The sequence below is a fragment of the Grammomys surdaster genome, unplaced genomic scaffold (genome assembly GCF_004785775.1).
Source record: "Grammomys surdaster isolate TR1022 unplaced genomic scaffold, NIH_TR_1.0 126546, whole genome shotgun sequence".
Lineage (NCBI taxonomy): Eukaryota > Metazoa > Chordata > Mammalia > Rodentia > Muridae > Grammomys > Grammomys surdaster.
The window spans coordinates 15,153,993-15,170,135 of record NW_021621338.1 but is presented as its reverse complement, the minus strand read 5'-3'; the positions used below and the strand labels follow the sequence as shown (position 1 = coordinate 15,170,135).

At 42.7% G+C, this 16,143-nt stretch overlaps 1 protein-coding gene across 1 annotated transcript in view; it reads left to right on the top strand.

Annotated features, from left to right (window-relative positions):
• Atxn7 (ataxin 7) overlaps positions 1-16,143 on the top strand; it is a 108,743-nt gene that overhangs the window by 11,913 nt on the left and 80,687 nt on the right. The window contains exons 2-3 of the mRNA XM_028760560.1: positions 4,312-4,605; positions 4,846-4,914. Of these exons, the coding sequence (XP_028616393.1) occupies positions 4,312-4,605; positions 4,846-4,914 (363 nt within the window). The remainder of the gene's footprint in view (positions 1-4,311; positions 4,606-4,845; positions 4,915-16,143) is intronic.

Genomic DNA, 16,143 nt, shown 5'->3' with positions numbered 1-16,143 from the left:
TGTGTGTGTGTGTATATATATGACACTGTATATGCAAGGTGGGAAGTCCAACCCCAGATTTTTTTTGTATTGTGCATTTGAATGAATCATGTTGTGGGTGATATGCCCTGGAAAGAATCTTGGTGATAGAGCTCTGGCACCTCCTGGGGATGTCCCTAATTTTGCTAATTTTGGACAGTGAAGTAAGAGATTTTTTTTTTAAATGCATCCTTGAAAGAAAATGATCAGAATTTGGCAGCATTTTTTCCTTAAGGAAAACAAAAGATTTATTTTTATGTATATATGTGTTTTGCTTGTGGGCATGTATGTGCCATGTGTGTGCCTGGTATACACTGAAACCAGAAGGGGCATAGGACCCTTGAGTTGAAACTTTTATGTGGATGCTGGGAATTGAACCCAGGTCCTTTGGAGGAACAGACAGTGCTTTTAATTGCTGAGCCATCTTTCCAGTCTCCAGTTTTATTTTTAAACTGCATACATTTTGATTGATATGGGGACCTTTTAACATAGACATTTTGATAAATTATTGTTAATTCCTCATGTATTCTGTGAATTTTTTTTTAACCCTGGTGCCTGATAGAGTGCCTTATACAGAGTATGCAATCAGGAACTGCTTCGTAAATTGCAACTTTCTTATTCAAACATTGTAAAATCTCTTATCATTTAAAGTATCAACAGGTACTGAAGTATTGAAGTATCAATTCTGGTCAAGACACACTAATATAACTATATTAAATGTGTATACATTGTATGGGCTACTCTCTTAGTTTGAGAGGGGGTATGGAGGATGGAATAAACAAGGTCATTAGTTTCTTTCCTGACAGGAAAAACTAAGTATTTGGATTTCTGTTTTATTATTGTTCACAGACAATGTTCTTTGTATAAGGAACACTTTTAAAAGGTTGCCAACATTTGAATAGCAGAAACTCTTTCTCTTTAAGCTTTGAATTTTGCTTCCTTTGGTAACTCCTTCAAACTTCTAATTAGGAGTCCTAAAACAACTGCAAATAATACTAGAATCTGTCTTTTCTATAATGCAGTAAGACTTTTGATGGGTGGTGAAGACAAAGAGGACCTGGCTGGGAAATGCCAGGAACTGCTTGTCTCTACATCCTCTTTAATTTGGTAGTAAATGTCATTGATATGCAATGCTACAGATACTCTTGCATTCAGGACTCCAAATTGCTCAGTCTGATGCAAGTGAGAATAATAATTTAAACCAAGGGCTTTCAAATGATCTTTTCCTGTAGTCCTTAGAAGCCTGGCCTTATCTCCATTTTACAGATTAGGGAATTGACGTACTGGCAAACCGGGTAATGCGCCCAAGGTTGCATATCTCTAAGTGGAAGAATTTATCAATCCAGGAATAAGAAGCTGACTTTGGAGCCCCACTTCCCCTTTTCTTGTTAGTTGTTTTGTTTGTATTTGACAAGTTCTATTATGTAGCTCTGGGTGTTCTAGAGATCACTCTGTAAACCAGGCTGGTCTTGAACTCAGAGCCCCAGGCCTCTGCCTCTCCAGTGCTGGATTAAAGGTGTGTGCCACCACATTTAGCCTCTTTGTCAGTTATAAATAATACGGTGTTGACTGTATAAAACTGTAAATATTAAAACAATGCTCTAAAGTACCTATGGCATATTCCCTTACACCGTGGTACTATTATTGATGTATTTTAATAACTATCATGATGCTGAGATTTTGTATTTATAATTTTAAGTGCTGTTCTGTCTTGGTATACTAGACAATTTTGAAAGCCAAAGAATTATCAAGCAGAAATCAAATTGCCATATTGATCTTTATTGGTTGGCATTTCCATTATTGTTTTGAAAGCAGAAGGATCAAGCAATGAATTGTGAAAGCAACGTCTTCAGGAAGTGAGACCAAGTGTCATGTTCTCCATTCTTGCTCTTCTTTTCATTCTCACCCTATCTGTCCAGCAATCAGAATGTCTGTCCTCAAAATACAAGCTCCTGAGTGTGGTGCCCAACAGTATCTAAGTGCTTTTGCTCTGAGTATCCAATAGCTATGGTGTTGGTAGCTCAATGGTGGTGCCTCTATCTAAGCTCTGCAATAAGTTAGCAGTTCCAAGGACCAGTAGAATTCAGATTTTAATTTATCTTAAATGTAGAATTACAAAATCCAAACTAATAAATCATATATATTACATCTTGGGAAACATTTATACAAATGTTTCAATGAATCAATGTTAATGAAAAATTTGAAAATCTGCATTGGAGACACACAAGCTATGTTGAATTAGTATGGTAATGTGTTTAACCTTGCTCATTGTTATTCTTATATTAGAAAGTTAAAGCTTACAGAAATTAGTTTTTCAGATTTAAAAACCTTAAATTTAAAAAAGTCACCTCAGTCGGTTTTGATTACATCCTTCCGTTGGTATTCCAGGACCCCACAGAATCCCAAATGGACAGATGCTCAAGTCCCTTCTATAAAATGACACATAACCTATACACACCTCTCAGTCTACATCACATCATCTTTGGATTACTTATAGTACTTACATAAAATGTAAATTCTATGTAAATAGTTGTTACATTGTATTTAGGGAAATTTAAAAAATATGTAAACGTTCAGTATGAATACAGTTTTTAAATTATGGAAAATATATTCCAATCTTCAGTTAGTTGAATCTGTAGGTGTACAGCCTGAGTGTTCAAAAAGCAACTGTCCTTTGATAAACACTCAGCAGATTCCATTTTTGGATTTCTTGGTGTGCAATCCAGGAAAAAAAAACCTATACATACATTTCTAAATGTGTCTAACAGAAATTGTGTTTATGCTTTATTTATTTAAGACAAGTGCTTACTGTGTTTCTCAGTCTTATCTGGATTACAGTATTGCAGATACTCTTGCTTCAGCCTCCCAAGTAACTGGGGACTCTGGGTGCATACCACACCCAGCTCAAGCGGTTAAACTTTCGCTTATATCAAACCCTTTTCACCAAGTCCTGACTGTAATATATTATGTAAACATTTCCATATTCACTTTTGCTTTCATTTAAACATTTAAAAGGGTTTTGTAAGTTAGACATTTCAACAGAGATGTTGCTCACATCTGTCTTAATTGCAAAAAAAAAAAAGCCAACAAATAGATAGTAGCAAGTACAGAAAGCCAGAAAGCTCACCTCCTCAGCTAGTTCCAGAAGGCACTTGTAAGCCAGAGGGGTTTGAGCAGGCTAGAAAAGTGCTACTTTACTGAAATAACAGAATAATAGGAACATTTATTAAAGGCTCCTGGTGGTGGTCCACTCCTATGCTTATTTGATGTTCCGGGAGGGGGTGAGTTTATATGCTAGTGCTTAATTTAGTGATCCAAATCTGACCAGCATCTTTGGTATATTCCTTAAGCCCTGGGGTCTCATCCGATCCTAGGAAAAGACAACCATAGAGAGAGACTAACAACAAGTTTAAAGTGATACACTGATTTTGTGACCCCCTTTTTGCTGGAAAAGAAATTCAGATTCCCAGGACACAGTGTGTCCCTTCAGTTGTGGGCACTGAGGTACACGTGCCTGACTTGCCATGCAGCAGGGGCTTGATGCAGACACCTGGGCTAACACCTGGGTGGCATTTTCACACCTGCCACTGGCAGCTTTGGTTTCCGGGCGTCCGCACAGCGGCGGCTTCCCATTCATGCTCCAGCTACTGTGCAGCCTCCCGCAAGCCCAGAGCGAAATGCTGGTGCCGGGGGCACCGGAGGGAAGGCCTGGGCGACGCTTTCGTCGCTACGCCGGGGCCGACCGGCAGGCTCTTCCATAGGTGGCTGCGTTTCCGACTTCGCCCTGGCTCCACTCCGGGGGCTTGACGTGCAAACTTCGCCGGAGCGAGCAGAGAGGGAGGGACCGGCGAGGGGGAGGAGGCGACAGGAGGCGCCTCCGCTTAAGGGAGCCGGCCGGGCGCCGCCGCTCGGACGGACGCGCGGACGGAAGGAAGGAGCGGGGCTGCCGGCCGGGCCGGGATGCGAGCGCCCGCAGGGTGGGCAGCCGCGGGCCGGGGCGCGGGCGGGCCTGAGGTCACGGCAGGTCGGCTCCGGGCGCTGGCCTCCCGAGGCGGGCCGAGCCGGGCAGCCAGCGCTGCAGTGGCGGCCGCAGCCGGCGCCCTACGAGGGCCGCGGGAGGCGAAAGCGAAAGCCAGCCGCGCCGCGGACTTTGCGCCCGGGCGGGGGCGGCAGCGGGGGCCGGGGGCTGTCAGCACCGCCGGCCTGCGGGCCGCGCACGCCGCCGGAACTCCGTGGAGCCTCCTTAAAAGCGGCCCCCGCGCCACTCTTTTCCCCCTTTTTGTTACATTGTAGGAGCGGAAAGAATGTCGGAGCGGGCCGCGGATGACGTCAGGGGGGAGCCGCGCCGCGCGGCGGGCGGAGCAGCGGCCGCCCGGCAGCAGCAGCAGCCACAGCCTCTGCAGCCCCAGCGGCAGCACCCGCCGCCGCGGCGCCCACGGCCGGAGGACGGCGGCACCGGGGCCGCCACCACCTCGGCCGCCGCCATGGCGACAGTGGGGGAGCGCAGGCCCCTGCCCAGTCCTGAAGCGATGCTGGGACAGTCGTGGAATCTGTGGGTGGAAGCTTCCAAACTTCCTGGGAAGGATGGTGAGTGTCCACGCCTCCCGGCTCTCCACGCCCCCCAACTCCCCCTTCTCCGGCCCCGCTCCCCTCCCCCGCGCCGAGTCCTGTGACCCGCCCCCTCGGGGGGTCAGAGATGCTATCTTTTGCTGGGTTGTGGGACGCTCTCGGAGGTGCCCACACCTACCCTGTGCGTGCGTGAGCGTGCGTCACACTCCTGGCCACTGACCTGCCTCTCCCCTCCTCCTGTGTGTGTATATCTCCTAGGGACCGAATTGGATGAAAGTTTGAAGGAGTTTGGGAAAAACCGCGAAGTCATGGGGCTCTGTCGGGAAGGTGAGTCCAGACCCCCTGGTGGAGTTTGTACCCAACCTTGGGGAAGTTTTCTTGTTGCTTCAGCCCACCTTCCCTGCTTACCACATTGAGGATGTTGCTGAAGAGGAGGGAGGCGGGTGGGCAGAACATTTGGGAAAAAAAATCTGATTTCTAGGGGCTTTCTGTAATGGGCAGCAACCTGGATCCCTTCTGGAAATCTGGGTGCAGCCACAACAGCAATTCAAAGTGATGGGCATAGGAAGCAGCAAGGGAGTTTAACTTAGATCCCTTTAGTTACAGAAAAACATCCAGGAAAGGAAGAGTTCTAAGCAGTTGGAAAATAGTGCCTTTCTGAGGATGCTGTAGAGCCTTGACCAACCCCGGTTTATTAAGGCAATGAGAGTGGATTTTGTATTATTATTATTTTATTATTTTGGCTTTTTGAGATGGGTTTTTCATTGTAGCCTTGGCTGTCCTGGAATGTGCTTTTGGTCCTGAATTGAGAGATCTGCCTCTTGAGTGGTGGGATTAAAGCCATGTACCACTATGATGGGCATTTGAACTTTAAAAGTACTTTAACTTCCCTGTACCCTTGTTTGAATGGGATTTAAAGCAAATGGTTAGGATGCTACCTACCAAAAGATCATGCCAAGCAAGCAGTACACTCAGGATTTGTGTGATTGTTGGCTTTGCCAGATAAGGGGACAAGAATACATAATTTTACTAACCATAGTAAATCAAAGACTACTGGTTGATCTAAAAGTATTACTATCAATGAAAGTCAGGTTAGGAATCTGGAAACTTAGATTTGTTTTTGACAGTATCCTTTTTCTATGATTTTTAGATTCATAATGACTACCTGACCTGGGTAGTCTGGTGAGAAAGGTCACAGCCTTGAGTTGAATTTGGGATTCAGAGTACTGAGTTTACATGTCCCCGTGCAATTTGATTTCTCACCTGTAGCCATTTATTTTGGCAGAGTTTCTGTTCAGGACTCAAGAAGCAGAACTTTGGCAGCTGGATTTCTAAATCCACAACTGGCTCCTTCCTGTGCTGGCCTCAGAGTCACTGCAGGTTTTAGCGCTCACCTTTTCTTCCTTCTCCCTGCTTTGGCTTTTTCAGCTGGCCACAGGATCTGTTGGTATTGCCAAGAAGAGTAATACTGATGGTAACCCCATGAGTGCTTCTGGTTGGAACAGATTATCCGGGCAAATGAGCTGGTTTTTGGTGAGGATTGCTGTTTAAGGGGAGAGGAAAGAGAGAACGCACAGGACTTGTTGGTGATGTCGCAATAGGAAAAATCAGTTGTTAGTCCGGTTTTAGTAGTGACTTGGCAGTCCGCCTGGCCTTGAAAAATTAAAATCACTAAGTGGCAACTCTGGTAGGAAGTGTTAGAGTGGAGCTTTAGAGGTCCTAATCCACTCTTGTACCTAGTTTTCATTCCTGCTGTGGATGTAGTCCCTAAGTCTCTGAACACAGAATGCTGATTGTTGGTAAGTCCCTTATAGAGAGGATGAATGTGTTTCCCTGAGCACCTTGATCTCTGAGACTCAAGAACATTTAGCAGCTGAACCCATTTCTGTTCTGTTTGATATTTTCTATTGGGAATAGGGTCATTAGCAGATTTTCCACAAAGCTCTTAAGATCTCACACCTAAGGCCAAAGGGAGTAATGAACCTAGTTGTATTATCAGTCTATGAAACAGCTTGCTAGAGGTTGATTTGGGTGGTTTTTGTTGTTGTTTGATTAATTGACTTTGGCAGGAGCCCCCTTGTAACTCCAACTATTCTATAACTCACTGGCCTGGAATTTAACAGAGCTCTCCCTGCCTCTGCCTCTAGACTTCCAGAGTGTTGGAGTGAAAGGTGTGCACTACTCTATCCAGCTTACATCTTTAAAAAATTTATTTTTAAATTTTATTTACCTTTATTTTATGTGCATTGTTGTTTTGTCTGCATGTATGTCTATGAGAGAGTTGTGAGCTGCCATGTGGTTGCTGGGATTTGAACCCTGGTCCTCTGGAAGAGCAATCACATGACTGAGCTATCTTTTCAGTTAGCCAAATCACCCTGCCCCTTGCATCCTTTTAAATAAAGCCGCGCTCTCTGTTTAAAAGATGTTGCAGCTGTCAGGTCGTCTGGAGTTTATGCTTGCATATTTTCAGTAAAGACTGAAATTTTAGTTCAATCACTTCTTCATTTGTTACTGAGAAGTCCAAGCTTGAAAGACTGAGGCTACCTTGACTATACAAGAGGCTCAGGGAAGTGGTTTGGTTGGTGAAGTGCTTACTGTGCAAGCATGGAGATCTGAGTGTGGTTCCTAGACCCTACGTTAACCATCCACCCACACCCCACCAAAAGCTTGCCTGTTGGCACATGCTTTTAATCCCACTGAGGGAGGGAGGGAGGGAGGGAGGGAAGGAGGGAGGGAAGGAGGGAAGGAAGGAAGGAGGGAAGGAGGGAAGGAGGGAGAGCAAGCAATGAAGCAAGCAAGCGCTGTATCTCTGGGGCTTCCTGACGCCAGACTCATCTACTTGATAGGCTCCAGGTTAGTGAGAGACCATGTCTCAGACAACAAGGTGTATGGCTCCAGGGGAACTGTGGTTCCCCTGTGGTTGACTTCCGTCCTCTACATACATGCATGCTTCAAACACATTTACCCACACACCATCCTCCATCCTACAAAGAGAGACGATGAGACAAACCTGTATGTTCTATTAACACTGATAGGATGGACTTACCATTGTCTTTAGTTAAGATTGTCTGTCACCAGCCAGTGATGTTTTGGAATTAAATCTGTATGTATTTCTTTCATCAACAAAGTTAAATTGAGAAGAAATATGTGTATAATTTAACATATTAATGAAATACTAAAAGTGAAAAATTCTCCATTATGAAGATCTTTAGGAATATAATGGCCCTGATTCTTTAATTCTTCAATTTGTGATTTATTAGCCACAGTGTTAGCAAACATGGGATATGAAATTGGGTTTTTGATCTTTCTGAAAATAACTTTTATTTTGGAAAGGAGATAATAATACCTGTTTCCCAAGGTTATTGTAAAAGGTGAAAATAAATTAGATAACTTAAAATGACTTTTTGCACAGTAACTTCCTTGACCCTTTCAGCTCTGATAATGTTAGAACTGCCTTTGCAATTTGCTTTTTATCACCTTTTCAACTTAGGGCTCTTGAGTGGGCTTCTAGGAATCAGAGTTCTGAAAGTCTATGCAAAATAATGTCTATTCCTGCTCTCTAGGGCAAGTGGTTGAAGCCACCTTTCCTGGATTCTCAGTGCCAAATTTCAAAACTGCAAAGTTAGATGCTCTTCTGTTTTTTCTCTTTTCTCTGTAACTTGCTTTAGTCAGTTCATTCACACTCCAAAATTAATGCTGGGGAAGAATTGTGGAACAGTAAAGTTAGGTGGACCGAGCATTGCTCCCGAGTTAGGTAGGAGGTCATTTCTCATCCTCCTTTCAGCGCCTGGAGAATGTTAGGGTGGTCAATCAGTCACCTTTGAGAGATTAGCCCATTGCTCATCTGCATCCTGGTTTCATACTGCTCGCCTCTGTAACTTACAATATTAGTTGATGGCATTGTGGAGTTTGTTGAGTTAAAGTTGATAATACATTTTGAATTTTTAATAATCAAACTCAAACGTAAAGTTACGTTTTTCTTTAAAGTTTTAAATTAAAATTCTACTTTAAAAATTTTCACAAATTCTTTGTGAAGTTTACTGAAATTTATGTTCAAATGGAATTAATTGATGTGAATAATTTGGAATTTGATATCAATGTCTAGACCCATTGGGAGACTTAAAGAATGAACACTTTAAATAGTTTAATTTCATGGCAACTTTGCAGACCGTGTCATGGCAGAGATCAACAACAGTGGTGCTGGGCATTTGCTTCGCTTTGGAAAATGAGGTGTAGCTTCACTGAATCCACTTGAATGATAGCAAGCCACCTTGAGTATTCCTTTGATCTCTGTCTCTCTGAGAATATGTTTTATGTGATGGCTTTGTTGCGTGCATTCCTGGGCCAGAGACATTGTTGATGAAGGCATATTCAGCTTCTGTACACTGTTGGGCTCAGTAAACATTTTCTAAAAAATAGGTAAAATGACTGGGACTATTGGGAAGACGGAGGTACACTGCTGTGGAGTGCCTGGTTCAGATGCCTGACTGCCCATTGGTGGAGAGGTAGGACCTCTCTAGGAGAGGCCAGAGGTGGCAGTGTTTGATACTGCTTTGCCTAGTTTTAGTGCCCACTTACACTTTTCTAGAAGGAACAAAGATATCTGTTATCTCTTGCGCTTGATATTTAGGTGCAGTAGCACTCCAGCAACCCAGAATGGTGGTCCTTACCTGTGAGAGGTGATGTCCTTATCTAAGTAATAGGAATGCTGTTGAGCCCAGTGGAAAAGGAGGTTGGATGGTGCTGTGTCCAGCTAGGCCGGTGAGGGGCGGTGAGGGGCGTAGCCTCTCTACAGGGTTATCACAGCAGTATCCCCTGTCTTAGTCAAGGTTACTGTTGCTATTGCTATGATGGAACACCATGACCAAAACAACTTGAGGAAAAGGCTTATTTGTTTTACACTTCTTCATCACAATTCATTGTCAAAGGAAGTCAGGACAGGAGCTCAAGTGCCACAGGAACATGAAGGTGCTACTGATGCAGAGGGCATGCTTGCTCTCATGGCTTGCTCAGCCTGGGTTTTTATAGAACGCAATACCACCAGCCCAAGGATGTCACTACTCTCAGTGGGCTGGACAGTCAGTCCCTGATGGGTCACAAAGAACATGCCCTACAGGCTTGCCTACAGCCAGATCTTGTGGAGGCATTTCCTTAATTGAGGTTCCCTCCTCTTAGATGATTTTAGCTTTGTGTCAAGTTGTTAAAAACTGTCCAGCACACACCCTTTTTCTTTTCTAGTAGGGAAAAATGGTTTGTGGTTAGTGAACTGAAAATGGATAGGTGTTTATAACAGTACTGTTAAAGACACCACATTATAGACCCAAAATCCTTTCCCTGAAATAGTTCCTTTTTCTCTACAGATTCTCATATCTGGTCCCCACCACTAAAATTGTCTTACGAATGATTTGAAACACAGAAAAACAAAGAAAATATTTTGACAAACCTCCTTTAGCCATTACAGGACCCCAGTGACTGAGTCATGGCTCAATCTTGCTTTATCTCTGCCCCACAGTGAATTATTTTGAAGCATATCACAGGCCTCATAGTATTTCCTCTTCTTTTTGATTGCTTAGGCTTCACCTTGTGCTATAGAAAGTGGAGCTTTTCTGTTGTGCCTTTGTTCTGAGGCATGTGGGCTTGCCGTTTCTCTGATCTCCCCTGTGTATAAGGGTTCTGCAGGTGACAGTCCTTTCAGTCTACATGTCAAGTGGGAATTTAAACCAAACCTATTAAGGTAGCACTGAAGTCTGTATTCTTTGCCTTTGAATCATCTGGGGGCTAGTTGTTTGTGAATGCACTTAGAGTGCTTAGGTGATCTTGTTGTTGAGTGCTTCATTTGAGGCACCCTCTGCAGGTGAGCCTTGGTACTGTAATGATAAGAGCAGCTACCTGGCTGTCAGACAGCACCCATGAGCAGTGCCCTAGCTGTAGGGTATGTATGTATGTACTCACGTGTGGGAGAACGAACCGTAAGAGATCTAGTCACTCCTCCACCAGGTTTCCTTCCTACCTCTAAGCACCACAGATATTCTAGTCAAACTACAGTCCATGGCTTTTTATGTTGCCAAACAATTCAAAGAAAGCCTCAAAGATATCATGACGTGAAATTTAGTGAAATTCATGTGTTATTGTCCCTAAGGAAAATTGTGTTGGGATATGGCCACAGGCACTCTTATACTTATGTATCTGTGGCTGCTCTCTCCACACAGCAAGTAGCAGTGTTAAGTGGGGGTTCAGCAAAGTATGATCAAAAGCAAAGCATAGCAAAACTATGATCTCAGCTATTTACTGTCTGATCCATCATGGGAGAAGTCAACTGACCTTGTCTTCATAAATTCCATGCTTGATGAAAGTGAACCCCTCTCACTGAACCTGATTGACATTTTCTTTCAAACTTTTTGTGTTAAGAGTAGAAAGCATGCTGGGCAGTGGTGGGCACACCTTTAATCCCAGCACTTGGGAGGCAGAGACAGTTGGATTTCTGAGTTCGAGGCCAGTCCGGTCTACAGAGTGAGTTCCAAGACAATCAGGACTACACAGAGAAACCCTGTCTCGAAAAACAAAAAACAACAACGACAACAAAAAAAGAGTAGAAAGCAGTATTCCTGAGCCAAGAACTTATTTACTGTTGGAGGAATGTGGGATAGAAGGAAATACATGGATCAGGAGAAGGCTTTGATTAAGGTTCCTTGTCAAACCTAGTTTTTTGTTAAAAAAAAAAAAATTTCGGCGGGGTCTCATCTTATACTCTTGACTGGTCCAGAAGTATGTAAACCAGCAAGAAATCCTCCTGACTATGTTTCTGGGTACTAGAATTAGAGATGTCTGTCTCCACACCCAACCATGTCTTGTTTACATTAAAATTATTTGTTTATTTTTATGTCTTCAAATTGCCTTCTTCTGACTAACACACCAATAAAAACACCACACAAGTGAGTTAAGGACACCATTTAAACACTTGCCCAGTCCCAAACTCTTGTCCACTTTTCCATGTGCCATTGCTTTCCTAGATTGACTCACATACAGTGCAACACAACATTTATTGTCGGTTTTTAGGAACATTGGGCCATGACAGTGATGCTTAGGTTATTATGCTGCTATAATAGCCCCTAATATTCAGGAACAGGAGATAGAAGTTTTGTGAGAATTTTTTTCCCACTCAAACTCTTTATAGCCTCTCTGTCCTTTAGCAGACTTAGAGAAGCCCAAATTTCGTCTTGGGAATGAATAGCAAGGCTTTATTCAAAAGCAAAAGTGTGTTTTGATTTTAAAAAGGTAGACTGCATTTGTAGATCCCAACGTCTTACGGTTTTGTGCTTGCTAAAATGCATAACACCTAGCATAATCCATGCTGATCCCCAGGCCTTCCTTGAGTGACTCAGTTTGTGGAAGCCACGCATAACCACCTGCTGGAGTGGCACTGCACTCGTTTTGACAGGTTCTTGTAAACTGTCAGGAGGAAAGAATGAGCAGTGTGCAGGTCACATCAGCATGTGGCCTACATGCGATGTAGGCTTGGTTGTGTTTTCCTGCAGCTTATTATTGTACTTGCTCTTTCCATTACAGTTTTAAGTCAGTTAGTACACTACACAGTGGACATTGAGGGGCGGGGGGTTCGAGACAGGGTTTCTCTGTGTATCGCTGGCTGTCCTGGAACTCGCTCTGTAGACTAGGCTGGCCTCAAACTCAGAAATCCACCTGCCTCTGCCTCCCAAGTACTGGGATTAAAAGCGTGCGCCACCACTGCCCAGCTCACAGTGGACTTCATTATGACACTTTCATCCATAGCATCTTTGTAATCGGTACTGTTAGACCCCAGCCACTTCCTTTCATACAGACATCCTTCCTGATGTCCAAGTCTCACAATGTCCCCACACATGAGCATAAGGCAGGCTTGGCGAGTACATTCATGGTGTAGTGATCACTGTAATACTTCAGCCACCACCACTTTCTCTGTTTTACAGAGGAGAAAAGTTTTAGAACTCTGCAGTAATTCACCAAGGTCTCAAAGCATGTAACCTTTCACCTTGATCTGCCTGCCCTCCATACTGTGCCGAGCCCATTCCAGATGTATACCTGCTTATAAGCATGTCTAAGTCAGCCTAACCTTTGTTTGATTAATTTTGTTGAGAAACAAGAACTTTTCTTTAAAAAAAAAAAATGAACAGGTAAAACTGAAAACAAAGCAAAGAGCCAAAACTCTTGTCCGTGAGCCACCAGAGCTGTCTCCTTGGTGAGCTTCTGAGGAGTGTGAACTGTGCACTAGAAATGATGAACTTTTAAAGGAAAGACGAAGATAAAGCTAAGGTTGTAGCACATAGTAAATATAATCATCTGGGATTTGTACCATTAAAAAAATCTTTTAAAGGAATTTGGAGAAGTGAAATTATACTATCTAACATCTGCTCAGGGCCAGATTGCTTTTAATCACATTGATATTCAAACTTTATGGCAGTAGTTCTACTAAATGAACTCCTGTGATTATTAAGGGATATTTTGATTGAAGTTCTAAGGAGAAAAGAAGCTATTAGTTGCCTTAACAGTTGGAGTTATCTCTACTTTTGAGAGAAAGGCAGAGGGTTACATTTTTACTCATCGTGTACAGCAGATGTTATAAATGAGCAAAGGGAAGAGAAGCACTAATAATGTGTAACCAAGTTCAGCAGTCTTATTTCTCTGTAATGAAGACTCTGGGAGCATGAAATGCTTTTTCTGTTGTGTATGGCAAGGAAATTGTAACAGTTTATTGCCAGCTAGACTAAAATCCTTAAGCCGGAAACTTTTTCCTAACCAGGTTTTATTCATGGTTTTTGTAGTCTTTGGCTTTGTACTTTAAACAAGGAGGTTTCAGAGATACCCCATATACAGAATTGGTATCATTTCTGTTTGGTCCCAAACTATCGTGAAGTCTGAGCATCATCACTTTGGGCTAAAGAATAGTCCTCTAACTTTGAAAGTGTTTATTAGCTTTAGGAAATACTCATGACTGTCTTGTCTTTATTTTGCTCATTTCTGTGTGGACTTCTCAAGATCAGTATTTGTAATATTTGAGAACGTCAGTGCTGAATCTTTGTCTCCGAAGGTATATTCAGGGAATGTGTGCAGTTAGTAGGTACTGTATAGAAAAGACATACTATATAATGTATTTGCAAAAATCATCTTTAGACAGGGAACTCTCATGGGAACTCTCACTCCAGAGTTAAATCTGTGTTCAAATCGCAGCTCTAGCAGGTGAACGATTTGAAGAAAGTTGCATTGCTTCAGCAAGTCTCCATTGACCGACTCCATGTGAACAGACGATGGTAGTGCCTGCTTCGGAATGTTGTGATGCTGTAGGTTGGAATGAAAATATCACCTTCAATTAAGTCATATCTTCTGAAGAGCTATCAAGAAGCAACAGGAAGTGAATTGCCAGCTTTAGCAAACAAAATGTAGGCAGTATGAGGAAACTTCAGCAGTCTTAGGATGCAGGCCAGAGGGTAGCAAATTATTGTCAGTTTTATGCTTCCTTGGATGGTAGGGAGAAAAAAAATTAGTACTAGGCAGTGATGTTTTTTCCTCTCTCTTTACTCTGACATTCAGAGGGAAGCCCGTGTGAGTGTTTACTCTTTTCTATTTGTATAGATTTGCACATACTTTTTTTTTGGAATCTTCTAGTTTGAACATGTTTAGATTCCTTCCTGGAATGCTATTCATGCCTCCTTTTCTGGACAGAAAGATATTAATTATAGGCAACAGGACAAGCCACCTGCACTGCATTGGAGAGTGGCTGAGAAGATAAATGACAAAGCTGTAGTCTTGTATATGGAGACAGTCTGAGCTTTTTCTGCCTAGTGAGGGAATTTAGAGAATTACTTTTTCAATTCTTGGAAATTTTCATTTTATTTCTAGTAGTTCTCCACTTAAGTTAACCTGTTTGTTTTGGAACTGTATATGAAGTTTTATTATAATGGAAAAATAATCACTTTATAGAAAGTGACACATGATCATTGTAGAGGTCTGTCTTAAGTACGACATTTCTCCTTTGTCCCTGTCTTTTATATGTATGTATGACTGGGTGTACATATGTGTGTATATGTGTATGACCTGCTCAATCCATATGTTACTTGTATGTATGTTTTCATGACTGTTTGGTATTGGGTAATTACTTGGTGTCTCTTCCCTCCCTCAGTGTTCCTCAGTTACCTGTAGTTCTTTGTATAAAGTTGAGAATGCCTCATGGGCTTTTCCTCGTCCACTCTGGCATTTCCATTGGTCTCATGCTTGTTCAGCTTATATTTAGGCAGCCATTCTGATGAGACTTTATGGCTGTAGCTTCTGACATTACTAGGAGGCACTGTCTCACAACAAACTCCCTTGTCTTCTGCCATCCACAGTGCTCTGAGCCTCACACACAAGATTCCCCTGCCATCCACAGTGCTCTGAACCTCACACACAGGATTGCTGTGTAGATGTATCCTTTGAGCCTTGGCTCTGCAACTCTGCATTTTGATTGGTTATGGTTTTCTTACAGTGATCTGTTGTAAAAAGAAGTTAGCTTGATAAGACGTGAAAAGACTACACTTAGGGTCAAAGGACAAATGATTAGATTGCTGTAAAGATTATACTGATTCAATAGTCATTGCAGATTCTCTTACAGTATTCATGGCTTCACTAGCCTGAGTCGTTAGCTGGGCTTTCAGTACTAGTCACCGTTTCCATCTTGTGCATGTCATAAGTTCAATTAGAGGGTTGTTGGTTACTGCCATGGTATGCGTGGCACTGCTTTACCAGCATTGTTATTGTGTCATGCTGGCCATGGATATGGTTCATGGATAGTAGACATCCTAGGTGAGTAGGACTATTAGTTGCCTCTCTCCTTTGGGAACTTGCATGACACAGCTTGGTACTGTGAAAGCTAATCCTCAGGGAGGAGGCTTTCAGTTCAGTTCCAGGTCAGGAGTCTCAGGGCCCTGTGTCTGAAGTACATGATACCTTCAACAAAGAGACCTCCCTTCTACTTCTAAAGGCAATAGCGAAAGGTTATATGTTTTTGGAGACATTTGGACTGCGCTGGCCAACAGTTCAAAGGAAAGCTTCTCATGTCTGGTAGTCGGGTTTTTGTTAGGTGGTCTTTGGTTCTTAAGACCATTGTCAGCTCAGATGAAAAAAGTTCTCTAAAACTATGTATGTATGTTTATACACAGAATTACATATGTTATGCAGTTTGGGTAAGTAGTTAATGATATGATTACGTAGAGATTTTTTTTCAGATACTCTTAATTGTTATTTTATCCTCTTTCTGTATTTTCCTCCCTCCTCCCTCCTTAAAGAGCACCTCTCTCTGTTTCCCATATTAGGTCACTTATATCCTGCTAATCCTCTTTTTACCCTTTCTTCTTTCTGTATTATCCCTGTCTACCTTCCTAAGAATGCCTCTTTTCTTATTTCCCTGATCAGACTGCTTGTACCCCCCCAACACTGCTCTTGTGGCAATCATCCTGGCTTCCTTTCTTGGTTTCTACAAATTACTGTAGGCTCTGTGCTCACATCTGAGGGTTTGGAGCCTCTGATGAG